General features: G+C 42.5%; 1 protein-coding gene across 1 annotated transcript in view; it reads left to right on the top strand.

Moving 5' to 3' along the window:
- LOC103618437 (histamine H3 receptor) overlaps positions 1-1377 on the top strand; it is a 7293-nt gene extending 5916 nt beyond the window's left edge. The window contains exon 3 of the mRNA XM_017738227.1: positions 10-1377. Coding sequence (XP_017593716.1) covers positions 10-594 — 585 coding nt within the window. The 3' untranslated portion in view covers positions 595-1377. The remainder of the gene's footprint in view (positions 1-9) is intronic.
- Positions 1378-18064: the final 16687 nt, after the last annotated feature.

Below are 18064 nucleotides of genomic sequence, written 5' to 3'. Positions count from 1 at the left end.
CCCCTGTAGTTCTTGTCGCCCGTGCTCTTGGTGACCTACTTCAACATGCACATCTTCCACAACATCCAGAGGCGCCAGCGGCGTGGCAGCGTGCAGGACTGTGAGCCTCCAAGGAGGAGCAGCTTATCCTGGAGGTTTTGTGGCTTGCCGAGGCCAGGGGCTTCATCTCGTTTGTCAGAAGCAGAGGACAGTGTTTCTTCCTCCATGAGACCAAAGAAAGAGTCTTTGGTAACTGACTGCTCATCTCCATCCAGAGACTATTCTATAACCCCAGAAAATGACTGTCCTGTTTCCTTCTGTGCAAAGACCAGATCAAAACTGCAGCAGGACAAGAAGAGAATGAAGACCCTTGCCATAATTGTATGTGTGTTTGCCATTTGCTGGGCCCCATACTCTTTATTAATGATTATCCGTGGGGCCTGCCAAGGAAAGTGCATCCATAGCTCCCTGTATGAAGCAACTTTTTGGCTTTTGTGGATCAATTCCTCTTTGAACCCATTTCTTTATCCTCTCTGTCATGTTAAATTTCGAATGGCTTTTCTGAAAATACTATGTCCCAAAAAGTTTGCAACATTGAGATCAGGTTCTTTTTAGAAGGAAAAAAAAAGCAGGTCCAAGAGGAGCTGGATGAGGGATGTAAGTAGCTACTGTTTGAAATTAGACTGTTTCAGGAGATTAAACTAGTTGGAAAGTCTAAATAAAACTTTCATGAAATGTCTTCCTGCAGACAAATGTGCATGCCCAAGTTTTGTGTACTTTTCCCAGCTATTTTAATTGGCCAGTTAAAGGCTATTGCCTCTGTCTGACTTTGCCTAGTAGTCTACCCATATTATCTTAATTCTAATTGCTGAAGATGCTCTCTTCAACTGCAGTACAGCTTATATTTTTGTTCACAGGTGACATTAGTTAAAAATACAATAAATTGTGTATTACCCATAGGGTCAATTGTATTCTAAATTTGCAATCTTCTCTGTTCTATTTCTTTTGAACAATTTTCACTGCATTCAGAACCTGATTTTTGCCTATATGAAACATCCAGTGAAGTTATGACTTTGTTGTCAGGCACATAGCAGGATTACTTCCTTTCACTAAAGGTTTTTGGACCACAGAAGCAAATAGGGACTACTTTCAAAAACTTGGATGTATGTGGTCTCTGCAGAAGGCCATCACTAGCTATATTTGCTCAGATACAGCAGTAGAGAATTCAGGTGTGTAAAGCACTGCTGTGGATGCCCAACTATTCTGCAAGAAACCAGACTTCTTCAGATGTAGTTTTGAGAGATCACAGGGAAGAGTAGTATTTGTTCTCACTCCTTGAGGGGGAAAATCCCATTCTGTTTCTGTTGCAAGCTCTTAGTTGGAGGTTGTGATTAATGGGTATATTCCTTACGCACTGTATAAGGCTGTGTTTGTTCTTCTGCATGAGCCAGAAAAACGGCTGACCTTGATGTCTGCCTGTCGTATGTGTGGTGAGAGCTGAGACAGCTTGGAGGTGATCTTCTTTCAATACACACTATCCATACTGTTAAGGGCTATTTAGTTGCATGGCTCTGGAATTACCAGGTACTAACTTCCTTACTAAATAAACAGGTGTAACTTTAAAGTGTAAATAATTTCTTTTCATCATATAGTCAGTAAGTATAAGGCTGGGAAATAAATGGAAGAATGAAAACTAAAGAAATGTGAGAAGTATTTGGTGTCCATTTTATTTTGTTGTATATTCATACAGTATATTAGTATATTTTACCTAACAGTCTTCTGAATATTCTTCTAGGCTGCATTAGCATTAATCACAGTTACATATTTTGCTATACTATATGATAATTTATACTCTTCTACTTATACAAATTACACATGTATTCAGCAATGTAAGAAGTATTGTCTCTCAAATATGTGATGAAAACTCTGATATTCAATAGAAACTACTTTGAAGACCCATGTTTTGCATCTGTTATAAGATTTTGGCCAGAGAGTTGGGCTTGTAATTACTGCCAAAAGTCAGTATATCTATATCTATATCTATATCTATATCTATATCTATATCTATATATATATGTATCTCCAAAGCATGCCAGAACACAAAACACAAGAGCCACTACACCCACCTATTTTCTTTAAGTGCAGCATGTACCAGTCTTTCATCTGCAAAGTTTTTGTCATTCTTTTAAAATGCCACTTGTAGAGTCAGTAGTGTTGAACATGTGCAAACAGATCCGTCTGTGTCAGCTTTCAGAGAAAATCCTCCTTAAAGTTTATAAGACATACTTTTGACTGTGTCAGCAATACAGAGTTAAAGATTTCATTCTAGTTAGCTTATCAAAGATATCTTTGAAATTTAGCTCTTGCCATGTGTAGACAAGGACACATAATCTTATATCTATGACGTGTTACATTTTTTTCTGTTCTTCCTCTTTGTTGTTCACATCTTTTGCTTTCTTCTCATACCACCCCGGTCTCTGCCACAACTCTTTGGTGCAGGCCAGAAGAGCTGAGTGCTGGTATCAACAGAGGCTTATTTATAAGCTGACTGAGGCCTTGTGAATTCTGCAGCAGTGCCCTGTGCAAAGCCAAGGAAAAGCGAGTTGAGGTTAGTTGATACAAGATATGGAGGACAGGCTTAGGTGCTCTGAGGAGCAGTGAAACATTTAATGCTGCCTCCATTTGGGCTGACTTGACATGTTAGGAGTGATCAGAATAAACACTGACTGGACAGGGCTTCTTGGTGCAAACTTGCTTTTAGAGGTGTGAGCAGACATTTCAGTAATACCTCTGGCTTATTTTTGTCAGCCTTTGCAACTGTACTGGGAAATAATTTGTGAATCTATTTGGTCTTATCTCCCTCTCTTTTCCTTACCTATTGTTAGTAGGATAGAGGAGTCAGAAAGAAACTGGTGGGAAAGCAAAATGGATTTGTTTAGATGAGGGGCTAGGTTAGTCTCTTTATTCTTCTGATGTAGAAATTATTTCCAGCAGAGAAAGGCACAGAATCACAGCATTGATGCTATGGTTTGGATTGGAAGGGACCTTTAAGATCACTTGTACCTGGGCAGGGACAGGTACAAACCTTTGACTGGATTGCTCAAAGCCCCATTCAACCTGGCCTTGAACACTTCCAGGGACTGGGCATCCACAGCTTCTCTGGGAAACCTGTGTCAGTGCCTCATCATCCTTGAATTTCTTCTTAATATCTAATCTAAACCTGCCCTCTTTCAGTTTAAAGCCATTGCCCCTTGTTCTGTCACTACGTGCCCTTATAAAAAGTCCCTCTCCAGCTCTCTTGTAGCCCTCCTTTAGGTACTGGAAGGCTGTTTCCCTGGAGCTGAACAACCTTCTCCAGGCTGAACAGCTCCAACTCCCTCAGCCTGTCTTCATAGGAAAGGTGTTCCAGTCCTCTGATCAACTTTGTATCCCTCCTCTGGACCTGCTTCAACAGGTCAATACCCTTCTTATGTGGGGGACCCCAGAGCTGGATGCTGAACTGCAGCTGGGGTCTCACAAGATCTCTGTACACTGTACCCCTTACCTTTCAGCCAGGCTGTGGAAACCCTTGGAACAGTCGGGGGAGGGTTTAGACCAAGGAGACTTGTAGACTGTGAGTCCTTGTGGAAGTTGCACAAGTAACCTGCATTACTGACCTAAGTAATGCTTTCATGCTGATGGCATGAAATTCTTCCCATACCTGCTCTGAACCCATGGTCAGTGCAGGTCCTGCAAACCATGGCCTGGGATCCATGCTGATGAAAGGCATCAGTAAGGCTGATGGTTAGAGGGAAAATCTGATACTACTGTCAGATGCAGATTTCACTTCTCCCTTGGACTTGTGGAACCATAAAACAAACCAAAATTCAGATGTCCATCTAAGACCAAAATCTAAAGTTGAATAAAAGAAAGTGCCATGCTTTTTAGGAGGAATTTGTCTGGACCTTGGAGAGGTGGCTTTTTAGTTTCACTACCAAACAACAGCTTAGTCCTTCATAAAAAATTGTCCTTGGGCTCAAAAAAAAAGAACTGATGCGGGACCTGTTGCTGAGAAACCTTAGTCAAGACCAATTAAGTCTTACTGCTGTTTGTGTGAGGGCCTTGTGGGCACCCAGTAGGACTTAAATGCCATGACTTGACCTCCCCTGGACCTCCAGTCCTGACATCAGCCTGGGCCTAGGAGCATTGTTATACTGGGGTGGTCCTCTCCTGAGATACATGAGGGCCTGTAGGCTGCTCTGAGCTCTGTCTTCTGCATTTTTTTGAGGCTTTAATTGGACTTCTGAGATTTGGCTTGGACACAGCTTGTCACCTCATGTTCTGTCATGTTCTGCCCCAGCCATACTGGGGGAACTGAAGTCATCCAAAGCAGCATAGTCTGTGATATCACTCATCTCTCAGAAAGATTCTCAGTTCTGCCGGCAAAGCATCTCTTGCTTTCTTCCCCCCAAAAAATTCCAGATCCCACTCTTTACTTTTTTTTTTACCAGTGCTATCCTAATACTTTATCATTATATCAATCTTCCTGTCACTTATATCCTTCAGTGATGCATTTTTTTTCCTTTCAGAGTCACCACATTTCTTGTACTCTTGTATTACCAGGTTTCCCATTTTGCATCAGGTAGCTCATGTTCAACCACACTCTTGCAGTGTCTATAGATCTGCTGTGGCACATATTTCTCTGTGCCTTGCCCAACAGTTCCCCGGTCATATTTGTACAGCTGTTCTACTAAGCATAAAAAAAATTTTAAGCCAAGAAACACTACAAATGAATCCTGAGCAGAAAAACCAAATTTTCCTTTGTTTTCTACCTGCATGCATTTATTTTAAATACAATGTTTTAGCAGCAGTGTTAATGATGTGCATTAGAAACAACTTTCCTAGTGTAAATAGGGTAAACTGGTATAAAGCGGAGTGGCTGGATTCTTGTGTGGCAAAAGTGGAACAGCATCATGTAATGAGAGAAGATGAAGGCGAAGTTCAGTGTTTTACCATGCAAAAGGGGAGGTGGAAAAGGCAGACTGCTTCTTATATCACTGGTAATCACTAGGAATTGTCCTCAAGACTTTTCCTCTCTTTTTTTTCAGGATCTGGCTACTGTATGTCAAGCTGGAGCAAACTTTCTTGCCTTTAAGTGTTGGCACAGTGCTCTGATTTTCACTTGTGTGTATACTTGTTCATTTACTTTCTCTTCTTGCTAAACAACTCTGCCCAAAATTTTTATCTTAAATACGCCAAGGAGTCAGGCACTGTGAGTACATCTCCTGGCTTTTCTTACAGCAGTTTCTCACAGAAGCCTCATTTTGGCTTTTTTTTTCCTCTCGCTGTTCCAACCAGCATGTTCCTGCAGATGTCACTGGTGCTACACGGTATTTTTAAACCCTGCAGATCCGTGGGTTTTTCAAAAGGTGCCATTTATATGTACAATCCTACATGATATGACACCAGCACCTTTCTGCTAAAACTGCCACCAGATCTGCTGTATTACATCTAATATTTACTCTGCTGCACAAAAGATTAGGGGAAGGGCTTATTACCTTGGCAAAGAAAGGAAGACTTTAGTCACACAGATAATCATAAGTCAGCACAGAACTTCTTCCTAAGTTGCTCTGCATAGAAATCATCCTGTGCTCAGAATTTAAAGCAGAGCCTTATGTCACCAATGGAAAAAGAGAGAGGGTCACAGCAAGCTGAAAGCAGGTCCTCAGCATTGGCTTGTTGGAAAAAAGTGCCCTCTCTTCTGATATAAAAGGTTTTTTTCTCATTAAGCTATTTAAGCTAGACTGCCTGTGGGCTGGAGAAGTCCATCTCTCCTGCCCTTCTTGCTGCCCTTTGTCAGCAGCTTACTTTTGGGTTATCTTCAACTACCAATGGAACTGCAGCTTTGGATATGAGTACTTGAATATGTTTCTCAGTCAATTCCTATGGATCAGAGCTTTAGCTCTGCTAAAGTCATTGGAGATTTACTGAGACAGCCAAGTTGTGCCATACAACAATAGAGTAGGCCTTTGTCTGATCTGTACAGTGGACAACTTCAAGGGGGTCTGCTCAGCCGGGTTTTTGGGGATGGAGAACTTCCCCAGTAAGACAGATCTTGGTTCTAATGCTTTCCCTGGCATTCTAAAGGTCTGAGCAACTTTAACTCTGTCTTGAACTGCTTGTACATGGGAAACTGTTTGTAACTGTTAAAATTTGTGGAGTTGCCTGCCGGGACATTTACGTTCAACTGGTTCTGCTGCTTTTGACAAATGACTGCAAGTAGAGTCAATCCTCAAGTGTGTATAAAGAGAGTATGTCAGTACAAATGCCTTCTTTACAGGACATGAGCCATATTAGTTTCTGCAAAAAAGCCAAGGAAGTCAATGGGTATGGCTTCTGAAGTTTAAGGGTTTATATTACTTGTATTCTATTTCTGTAATAAATTCCAGTGTATGCAGATCAATCAGTTTTCAGCTTGTCCTACTAATGCCATCTCAGGTTAACTCACCGCCTGACTTTTGTGCTGTTATACTGACACAGTGTCTTTTTCTGTTCTCTATTGCTGGGTTGTGCACACTAGTTAATGTCACAATATAATTTTTTCATTATTATACATCAGGTATAATGAGAGCAAATTGCACTGGCCTCTGACTCACCTCTTCTTACAGCCTTGCACCTGGTGTTGTATCCCTCCTCTTTACCATGCTGGAGGTACTGAAATTAGAGTGCTTTGAGAACCTGGGTGTAAAGGCCTGTAAGTTTTTTGCTTGGTAAGGAATGGCAGTACTATATTTTTCAATATTCTTCCCATCTAGCATGCAGATTTAAGTCTTCCTTGCTACTTGAATCTGTGCATATAAGAGACTGAAGAAAGAAGAGTTTAAATCAAAACTGAAGCAAAGTGGGGATTTCTTATCTTTCTGAGATTCTTCCCATGTCCAGAGCTTAGGCCCTAGCCCTTGTGCAAGTTATTTCTTGTGAAGTCAGAGATTTGTTGCTCCGTGGTAACGTGGGATGGCATATCTGTACAGGTAGGAAACCTGAACCAAATGGGGGATGTGAGGAGGAGTAGTTACTTGCCTACTAAAACAGCAAACAGGCAAAATACACCTCTGGTTCTGGTAAAGACCTTGAGCCATATTTGAGTGTCTCATCTCACACAGTTTCTTAGATGTTAGAAGGGATCTGAGTGAATCAATTACCATAGAGAGATGTAGCAGATTTCTTTGGATGTATTTTTCATGAGAAAGGGAACCAGCAGAAGGACAAGTGCTATTCAGTGCTGCGCTATATCCAGTTCTGGGCTGGAAAAGCTCTGAGAGTTTAAATAGAGTACTTATTTTTTTTCTTTTCCCCTCCAAATTTTCTAGATCCTTTAAAAAAGGATGCTAGTAACATGGGTGCAGTTTACTAGGCTGCCCATTAAAAAATGGGCGCTTTTTTCCTCATTTATGACATGTCAGCTTTGCACAGAGGTAAAAGTGTGAACTGAACTTTTGCACTGCTGATAATATTACAGATTTCTGGCCAGGTTGCGGAGAGGGGACTACTTCACCCTCAGTGGAGCAACTTGAAGTGTTTCTGTAGTGATTAGTATTCCTGGAGTGTGTTTGTTTATTTCTTGGACTTGAAGCAGTTGTCTCCTCTCCTTCCTTCCCCTGATCCTCCCAAAGCAAAAATAACCATTCTAAGAGTTCTTGTGGGTGCCTTCTGACGGACCTTGCTGTTAAGATCTTTTCATCTTGGATTGCCTTTCTTTCTTGCTTCAGGCCATTAGCCTTTGCCTTGTCCCCTTTGACTGCCCTGGATAATTCCTGCCTCTCCATGGCTCTTCCCGGTTCAGATTTATTAATTGAAGGGGAAGCTGCCGCTGTGGCACCTGAAGGGCTTCTGGCTGAGCCTGAGGTGGGGCAGCAGACTGCAAAGAGAAGTGGCTGCCTGGTGGCTCTTGCCATCAGCTGTGCTTTGCTGTCAGTCAGGGTACTTGGCCTCCAATTTAGCTTTTCTAAGAGGCAAAAAGCTCCACAGCTCCACAGCTGTGAGGAGAATTTGAAAGCCGTGCCCTGCCCTGGAGAGAGGAGGGCAGAGGTGTGAGGTGGGCAACAGAGAACCAAAGGAAGCACGTTTCCAGAGCTGAGTACCCTGAGCACAGGCACCTGGATGGCCCAGCCTGCAGGGTCTCCAATTCTAAATTATCTTTGCATAGAATGACAAACATCGAGGGCACACACTTTGGCTGGGTCCTTAGGCTGCCCCATCACCCCTACACTTCTGGGCTATATGAAGGTGCTGCAGCCCATTTTCTCTGCTGAGCTGTTAATTCCCTCTCCACTGTAATGTTCAAGGCCCCAGTAACAGGAGCTGCTAGTCCTTTAAAGCCTGTTTTCTTTCCTTATTTTATTACTCTCATCTTGAACTACTCTGGACATCTCCTCAGTGCTGGGGAAAGCAAAGTTCTCTTTCCATCTTTGTGGTTTTGTTAGGGGAACAGAAAGAAAAAGCAAAACTACCCTTTATTTACAACAAAGGATGTGATAGAGGGAAGTAAGAGACTACTTAACACTGAATAGGGAAAGTTAAGTTTCTCTGGAAATGAGGGAAGAGAAAAGGAGGCTCAGGGGAGACCTTATTGCTCTTACAACTACCTGAAAGGAGGCAGTGGCAAGGTGGGTGTTGGCCTCTTCTTCCAGGCAACTAAGGATGGAACGAGGGGAAATGGCCTCAATTTGCACCAGGGGAGGCTCACACTGGATATTAAGAAAAAACTTCACCGAAAGAGTGGTTAAGCATGATAAGAGGCTCACCAGGGAAGTGGTGGAGTCACCATCCCTGAAAGTGTTCAAAAAAATGGGTAGATGTGGCACTTTGTGGTATGCTTTAGCTGACATGATTGTGTTTGGTCAAAGGTTGGACTTAATGATCTTGGAGGTCCGTTCCAACCTTAATGATTCTACAAGATCTGAAGAATAAATCAAAAGATTAGCTGCAAGCCTGTTTATATTTCGCAATATTTGTGATTATTGTGCAATATGTGACTGAAACCCTGCTGAAGGACAACAAAATGATGGAGCGCAGTTATCCATACAAATATTGTGGGATGCATTCCTTAGTCATACAGACAAAATTGGTATGGTATAATTTGATTATTCCTTATTATAGTGGCTCCCTACCTCATAAATGATAAAGAGGGGTCCCCAAATTAAAGGGATGTGTGCAATACAGAGAATAAACTATCTCTGAAGCGTGAAAGTTCACATGAACGCAGACTGCCTTTGCAAAGTCGGCTGAGAGCCACATTTAGTCATGACAGTTCTAAAACCTCACAACTTTTTAATAATATAAAGTTTAGACTTTTATCTGCATAAGTTTAGTAAATATTGATCAGATTAATGTTTGATACAGTGACACAGGGAGCTTATGTTCTTCTATTTTAAGATCTTAGATGAGCTAAGAGTTTAAGGTGATTTAAGGATTTTAGATCAGTAGAAAATAATAAATGGTCTTTAAACCTTTAACGCAGCTTAGCTGCAGATTTGCAGGCCCTCAGACATTTAAAAAAATTAAGCCTTCCTCATGCAGCAGAGTTTGTGAAATCCAGCAGGTTTCAAAGCTGACTCGGTTACATATTATGTCCCTCTCAAAGTGTTCAATGCCACTGAAATTACTGTCACCCAAAGTTTAATTTTTTCCCCTCAAACATTCATGAGTTTGGTGATGATGTGAGCAGTTTTCTTACAGCATGGTCTTGCAGTGTCACCCTTGTAGGTAGACTGTACCTGGCACTGAACAGAGCCTTTCTGCTCCACACTGTTTCCAGCTTCTGTGAGAGGGGTCAGCTGGGAGAAGAGGTTGACAAGGCCTGTAGCACCACTTCATGTAACTGCAGAATAATTTTGGTTGGAGGTGACCCGTGACGGTCATTCAGTTCTTGAGAACACTTTAAATGTGTGAACAAGTTAACAGGTTTTACTTTTTTTTAGAAATTTCTTTCTGTGTGTCAGTTTTGATTCTCCGAGGAAGTGAAAGCAGAGGAAGTAGAGTGCTACAATCCACAATTGTTTTCCTGTGTGAAAGACTTCTAAAGCAAGACAGATTTTAAATGGAAGGGAATGTTTCTGAGGCAGTAAAATGGGGTCCACCACAGTGTGACACTTACCTCCCCCTCACACCCTGTCCCATCAGAACGAGACAAGGGTTTCCAGTGGCCAAGTGGATCCTGTCAGCAGCCAGCAGCAACTCCTGCCACCAGCAAAATTAATAGCAATGCTAGTTTTGTGCTAGTTTCTTAACATGAACTAATTTGAATAATTTGATTTGAAAGTTGGTTCAGAGCATGTGTTTTATGTAAAATCATAGCAATTATCTGAAAATCATTGAGTGGGAACTGAGGAAATCTTCACTGAGAGTCTTCAAAGTGACATTCTGGTCCCTTTGTTGGGCCATCCTTTCTCACATACCTGCGTCTCAGCCTGAGTTGTAGTTAGCTTTCTGTGCCACAACTCTTCTTGGAAACATTTGCTTGGGCTGCAAAGCTTTTGCAGCTCGTTTTGCTTCCAGCCTGAATTTACTTTTGACCACTTTGTATGTATAGGTTCTGTGCCAGTGCTTTTTATTTTAGCTGAGTCTCTTTTCCCCAGGCTGCTTCTCGCAGACATATCCCCAGTCAGCCAGCCTTTGTTAGGCTGAACAGCCAGACATCTCACATCCATTTTCCTAACCTTCCCACTGACCTCTCTGTGCCTCTTCCAGCTGGAAGGCATCTCCCTGAAACATGGGTGACCAGGATTGTAGCAGTTTTCCATATGGTATCACCTGGGCCTCATACAAAGACATGAATGCTTCCCTATTTTTACTAGAAATACCTCCCCTGCTGCCCTCATAGTTCCCTTTTCAAAAAAGGACATTAAGTGAATCTGGCAAGGTCTACCTTTAGTAAACCCATGTTGCATTTTATCCCATATTGCTTTTACCTCTGCATCATTAATTAGACTCCCCACAGAATGCTATTTTAAAACCTAGCAAGCTATTCAAGTGACTCTAATAGACCTGTAAATATGGGTCAATTTTTTCACCTTCTTAATTGAAGGTCATACCCTTGTTCCCCAGTCCTACAGCACTGTCTACAACCTTATTACTTTATCAAAGAGACTTGCTAACAGACTTGAAAAATCTTGTGGCAAAGCTTTTCTAATTTAAGGCAGGATATTATCTCATCCTTCCTATTCTAGCATGCTGGTCATCTTTGTCTTAGGGAAGCTGAACATTTTCTTTACATTCAATATTTAGTTTGGCTGACTTACCTGCACTTTTGTTCTTTCAAATTAATGACTTTACTTATGAAACTTTCTTTTTGCTGTGTTTCACATTTAATTTAAGCCGAGCCAGTTTGTAATAACTCCTTAAAAGATATTTTCTTTAATCATCTGTCTTTTATAGTGCCTCAGATATGAACCAAATCAAGTCCAGACTGTGATCTTCTGAATGAAGGTTGCTGAGGATGAGGATATTTGTTGGTCCTCTCAGTTAATGATATTGTCAGACCATATTACCATTAGAAGCATTTGTTTGCTAACCCACATCTAGGCTGTCACAGTTTGCCATAATAAAATTTTGACAGCACTTAGTTCATGAACAATCTTAGTGAGATTGTTGGGCATAATCAAATCTGGTGGTGAAATTTAGTGTCTGATCATTGGAAAATTATTTTGCCTCCCAAAAATGTTGTTCTTTCTTTTTTTCCTCAAGTTCTTCTTGTATATTGGTGCCATCATTTTTGATTATTATAGCTTTCTTTCTTCTCATATTACTGCTTCATAAAGTCCAGGGTATATTTTAGATTTCATGGTGAGATTTGGTGGTCTCAAGTACAAAAAGAAAAAGCACAAACTGTATTCATCTCAGAAATAATATTGCACTCTTTAAAATATGCCCTTGCTGTGGATTTTGGAATAATCAGTGATGCCTAGTGTATTGTATAAACTTAGTTAGGAGTGTTCTCAGTTGTCAAAGTGGATTTCTTTTATTTATGGCTTTGATTAGCTATTTTTCAGTTTGGGGACATAGGGAAAATTTGGGAAGAGTGCAAGCCCATAATGAATGGCCAGGAGAACACATTTTTCTAAAACAAAAAAGCCTCTAACCAGACTATTCTATAAGCAAATGTGCCCAATGGAGATAGTCCAGACAACTGCACCTGGACACCACCTGGATATAATTAAGGTCCCAGAATGGAAGATGTGTTAAAATAGATGCCAGGAAATTTAACACTCTCCCTTCCTTATTCATCTGCTGCAAAGGGATGGCATAGATAGTACAGTACGATGGACCCATAGGACTCTGGATATCTCTGAGGGAGAAGTTTTTTCTTCTTTCAGGTTCTGCTGGTGTCTGTATGCATTGGATTTTCACTGCTTCTTGACCCTACAAGGTGCAACCACACACCAAGGGTATTTCTATGGCTTACATTGGCTGTGCAAGAAGGAATTACTTTGGGTCTCTCCCATGCTCATATTCACAGGCCACACTCAGCCCCTGTGGGCTTCCTATTCTTGAAAGTGTTAATTCTTCTCAAAATAGCACTCCTTGTGTAATTTCTTTCTCTCACCCATCACTGACCATATTTTTTTTCCAATGTGTTGTTCAGCACTAAACTTCAGAAACACAGCTTTCATGTGCTGCTTTATTATCCCTAGATGAAGAAAATGCAAGCAAGTTTGCAGATATTTAAATCTGGTCTACTCAGAGACCAACTTGGTTGAAATGAAATGTAATGCTTCACCTGAAAAAAAGTGAAGGGGAAAAATAAGGTTCAGCTATGCAGAATACTACAATCAGTTGGTTAAAATCTAACATAATGCCTTCATTAAATGTTAAAAATCTCTGTTGAAACAGTATTAGCACAGCAGGGTTGTGAAGAGCCAGAGATAAATAATGACTCAGGGCAAATAGGCCTCAGCAGGAGAAAAGAGGTGTTTCACCTTATTGTGATCAGAAACTGTCCTTATATATGTTCTAAATTACCCCTAATCCCATTATTACTATCATTATATGTGACCTTGCTAAGTTTCTATTGTAAGAATAAATGGATAAGAAGGAAGTCTGAGTGAAGACTTTCTACATATTATCATGTTATATTAATTTTGTAGAGGAACTTGGGACAGGAGTCTGTTGCAAAAGACAATGCACAGGATGACTTGGTCCCTGATTGACTTTCTCATACTGGAAGCCCCAAGGGAGGGACAAATGGAGAGGCATGCAATCAGATATTATCATGCTTTGCGTAACTGGAGGCTGACAGACAAGCTGGACTGAGATTTAGCTGTGCTAGGTGCTTTATAATCACAGAATGATCTGGTCCTTGCCTGAACAGTGATTACCAGCCTTGATGGGCAACAGAATGAAATGAAATTAGTGCACCAAAAGCATCTCAGCCATCTGCGACTCCTTATCAGCCTTCAGGGATTCTGGAAGAAGTGAATCTTGAAGAGGGGTCTAGGATGGTGGATCACACCTATCTTGTCTGTCTGTTGTTGGACTCAGTATTGTTCCTCGTTAATAGAATTTATGGTAATAAATAATTATGTGGTGATATATAGATAAGGGCAAAAGCAATGCTAAAATCCCTCTCAGCATGCAGGGCCTTCTAGAACTTTGCTCACCTTTGCGTCTTGAATCTCCATGATGCCATGATTTTGGTGGTTCATCTTTGCTGGAGGAGCTGGGCACAGCTTGGGGACACAGTGAGTGACCAGTGTGGTGGTGGGGAGATTGTGCTCCACGAGGGGGGATCAGCACAGAAGAAGGTGTGAAAAGGACAGAAGTAGGTTTATCTGCCTTTTTGGCTTCAATGGGAAGTAAAACAGACAGAGGGCCAGGGACCTTAGGAAAATGAGAGCAGGCAGAAGGGGTCTGCACTTTGGGTGGCCTGGCCCTGCCAGAGCAAAGGCCTGTAAGGCAGGAGGTGAATTTGAAATGGAGAATCAGTGTGAGGGAAAAGGTAGACAGCTAGAAAGGTGTCATGAAATCTGCTTTGAATACACACAAGAAGTAATGTGTATCTTGGATTTTATCTCAGAGAAAAACTACTGTAATTTATGTAAATGATGATGAATTCACTCACATAGAGTTGTTTGTGCTTTAAAATAAAGTTGGAGTGACTTTAGAAATAGACAATGACTGTAGGACAGGAAAGAGGCGGTGGTGGTTCCCATCATAGGGGATAAATGCTGAGCATCTTCACACATAAAATGCCTGTGTAAAAAAGGGAGCCCATCTTCTTTCTTTGTGTGGAAGTATGGCTCTATTCCCAGCCAAATGTGCATGGTACAAGTTAGAATAAAAGAATATCAAATCAACTACAGAAAAAGAACACACGCAAAAATAAGTCTTGAAATGTATATATTTGGTCAGAGTATGAATGTTTAAAGGATATTAATATACCCTCTGAGACATGAGGAAAGGTTCTGCCATTTCCTATTATCTGGCTTAGTAGGCTGAATAAGTGAATAATTCAGAGAGCAAAGTTTCTCCAATGAATGAGTCACCTAGACTCCGAACTATTAGCATGCAGCCAAGACACATTGAAAAAGCAGAGTTCATCCACACTGGTTTTAGTAACTGCTCCACTCAGTGGGGAAATAAATCAGTTTTTCCTCAGTTAACACAAGATCTGAATAACCATCAATTCCCTCCAAAGTATCTGCAGCACAAATGGTATCACAGATGCTTGATTGTAGGTATAAATTAGCATATTATGCCCATAGGGGGAGGCTGGATGATGATGGCTTAGTAGCTGAAGCCTGCTGGCCTCTGGGAAAGTGCAAATGTAATGTCAGATGACTCAGTCCACCAGGTGAGCAAGAGAAGCTGTGCCTCCACAAAACAAAAAGGTGAAAAATGAAGACAAATTGTAGAGCAGTGTCTGTGGTCATAGACACAGTGCTACCCGACATCCATGCTTACTGACATTAGAGGCAAGGAAAAGCACCTTTGGAAATTACACTGATACAAAGGAAGGATTGAGAAGTACCTGAGCAAAATACCACTGCATGGGTCTTTTCTCTTAGCTACTGGCCCTTCCTGGAGGAAGGGAAATGACAACTAGGAAATCTTATGAGTTAAAAGGAATTGTAGGAACTATCTGTGCAAATTCAGACCTCCATCTGAAGGCAGTATCCATTACTGAAAGTCCTGACATAGTTTAAAAGCAAAAGAGGGGACCAGACTCACTACACCAGTCTGGTTGGGCCACTGACTTCTTTCCTGTAAGTTTATTCCTCTTGTATTTCCTCACAGCAGGTTTTCCTCCCTGTCTTTGTTTTTGCTATTCTCATCCTTTTTGTTCTTGCTACCCACATTTTTTCTCTTTTAGAAAGAAGAATTTGATACCTATAAATCTTCCAACGCTCAACACCTCTCTCCTGGTGGCCTGTTGTTCATGAGGCAGCATCTGCACAGTGCCAGGTGGGATCCTTTGTCAGCAATTGACAGGAGATGCTGCTGGTAGCTATTACGCACATGAAAAGGAAGACGATTCCGAAATGAGCTTGTTAGAGAACCATGCGGCTCTTTCCTCATGTTGGGAGGACAAGTATAGAGATTTCTCCCTCACTGCTGCCTGCCAGCATGTAGCTGTCAATTACTGCCTGTGCTTTGACATCTGAGCAGCAGCCTGGCCTCTTCCTCCTCGGCCATCCCTGCCTCCTCTGCTGCACAGAGCTGCCTCTCCAGGTTAATGAGGTGCTGGTGTAATTTTGGCACCCACCTCTTGTGCTGACAGCTGTACCCCGGCTCCAGGACTCCTGGCGTGTTACTACCACTGTCACTGACCTGGGCCCCTTGCTGGAGCCGCTGCACATCTAACAGCAGCTGGTTTCCCAGGGGTTTTTCCCTGTTAGGCTTGGGGATGGAAGACAGCAGCAGTAGCCAACACTGTTAAACAAGCAACTTGTGTGAGAAAGTTTTTCTCACAGACTGGGTCGGTCCACCTTTTACTGCAGCTGCTAAGTGAGGGGTGGAAAAGTGGAGTCCGTTCTCCTTCTCCTTAGCCTCCACACATGGGACAGTTGTGAATGCTCTGCAATGGGAGAAGCTCCCTGATGAGGTCAGGGGCACATCCCTCTGCCTGCCTGGGAGGGCAGCCAGCAATGGTAACTACGACAGTGGCAGTGGTAAAAAGTCATTTTACAGTTATGAGATCAGTGGCATGTACTCCACGAAAGGAGAGTTGCACCCATAGGTGTGCCTCTGGAAGAGGCACCTCTGAAGGCTGTCCTGGTGCTGTCTCATCCAGGATAGGTCCAGCTCTGCCCACATGCCCATGGCATCCTCAAAACATTCACTGCTAGTGAGGAAACCACTTCCAGTATTTCTAGAAAGTGATTCTTAGGAGGCACGAGCAGGGCTGGAGCAAGGCTGGAGCAAGGAAGGTGTCCCGGGCACTCACAGAGCTCTGGGGAATTTATATTGTCTATTTCCAGGCACTGTTGTGAGGGGTTCTAGCAGGATACTTGCAGGGTTTCTATCCTCCCTCAGATCTACCATGTGGGAGGTGGAAGTGGTCATACTAAAATCCTGTCAATGTCTTAAACCAGACTGAGGGACTGAAATTTTACAAGAAGAGGGTTCCTCCTCTGTGGCTTGAGGTTGCAGGGGATGACCTGTAACAGCAAATGTTTACTTCTCAATTAGTTATTGATTTTTTTTCCAATTCACTGACAGTCCTGAATGTCCCTGGAGCAACTGGGAAAGCTAGAAATAAAGCTACTATTTACCTTAATTAGTAATCTGGGTTTTTTTCCTCTCAGGGGCCAAAAAATCACTTCTCAACATTTGTGGGTCATGGGTCATCCTCTCTCAGCATCCATGTAACTTATTTAAATGTTAGAGCTATGATATCTACCGTGCAGCCAAGGATAATGAAATTGGGAAGTGGCTTCCCATGTAGTTACTCCAGTCCTTCATCTTTAAGGCACAAGGAATGACTCAGGTGCACAGAGCCTTTCTCCCTCCTCTATGATGGAATTTTTCCACCTACTGAGTATTTTTTACTATTGTAGATCTTACGAGAGGAAAGATTGGTGTGGGAGTCATGGCAAATTACCTTGCAGCACTTGTAACTAGTACTATTGCCAGTAAAAGCGTATTCTTGGAAATACTGGGCTGTTGCTGTGTAAGGGATCTTACAGGCAAGGGTGATGATGAAGGGTCTCTGTAGCAGGAGGGCTGAGCCAGCGCAGCCGCAGAGCCCAGCAGCACAGCCACAGCTCAAGGGCTGTGCTTCAGAGGGAGGAGGGTCAGGAGGAAAGGGCACTGAGGCTGAGCTAAGGCTGCCCCAGGCACTGCTAGTGAGTGGAAACTACTGCCTGTTAACTCGCCTGCCATCACTCCTTCACAGGAACTTTTTCTAGTACAGCTAATCCTGCTCTAGGGATTTACCAGGAATAAAAAACAGGAATAAAAATGTCACTGCTTAAACCAATGTGGTTCCACAGGCAGAGGTTTCCGGTGGAGACTTAGCCTCAGGTCAGTTTTTTAAGGGTAGCTCTTGTCATCATTTACACTAAAGCTGGACTGTTGGGGGAAAAAAGTCAGAGAGGTTGCAGCATCACTGACCCTTTGATTTTGCCCGTTTCCCTGTACTCACTATTTTGGAGCCAAGGTTCCAGTGATGGGCACATATCAGGAGAATCACAGCATTTGCCATTTTTTCTTTTCAGTCCCTTGACTGCAGCTGGAAGATTTACAGGCACAATTGTGAGGTTTGAAACAAGGAGACGGAAAAACACCACCAGGATAATTTCACTCATGTGAGGCTACTCCCTGTCTCTTTTGTGGTTTTGGGGGGCTAGTGGCCGGAGGCTTAGAGATGACCTTCCCCTTCAGAAATACTGTCTCCCCCTCACAAAATTGTTTCTGCCCGCGTTCTTTGGGCAGTTCCTGCTTTCCCCTGACTGACCCGCGACTCCCCAGCTGCCTTCAGGAGCGCACAGGTTTGCTGCTGGAAGGCGAGCCCCCATGTCCCTTAGGGTGCGCTCTCACCAGCCCGGCAGTTCTCTGCGCGCCGGCTTTTTTTCCGTAATGAAGGCAGAGCATCTGTAATGATCCC

The sequence above is a fragment of the Corvus brachyrhynchos genome, unplaced genomic scaffold, assembly GCF_000691975.1.
Source record: "Corvus brachyrhynchos isolate BGI_N302 unplaced genomic scaffold, ASM69197v1 scaffold106, whole genome shotgun sequence".
NCBI lineage: Eukaryota > Metazoa > Chordata > Aves > Passeriformes > Corvidae > Corvus > Corvus brachyrhynchos.
Note: the sequence above shows the minus strand (reverse complement) of the source record. Positions and strands in the feature narration are given on the sequence as shown.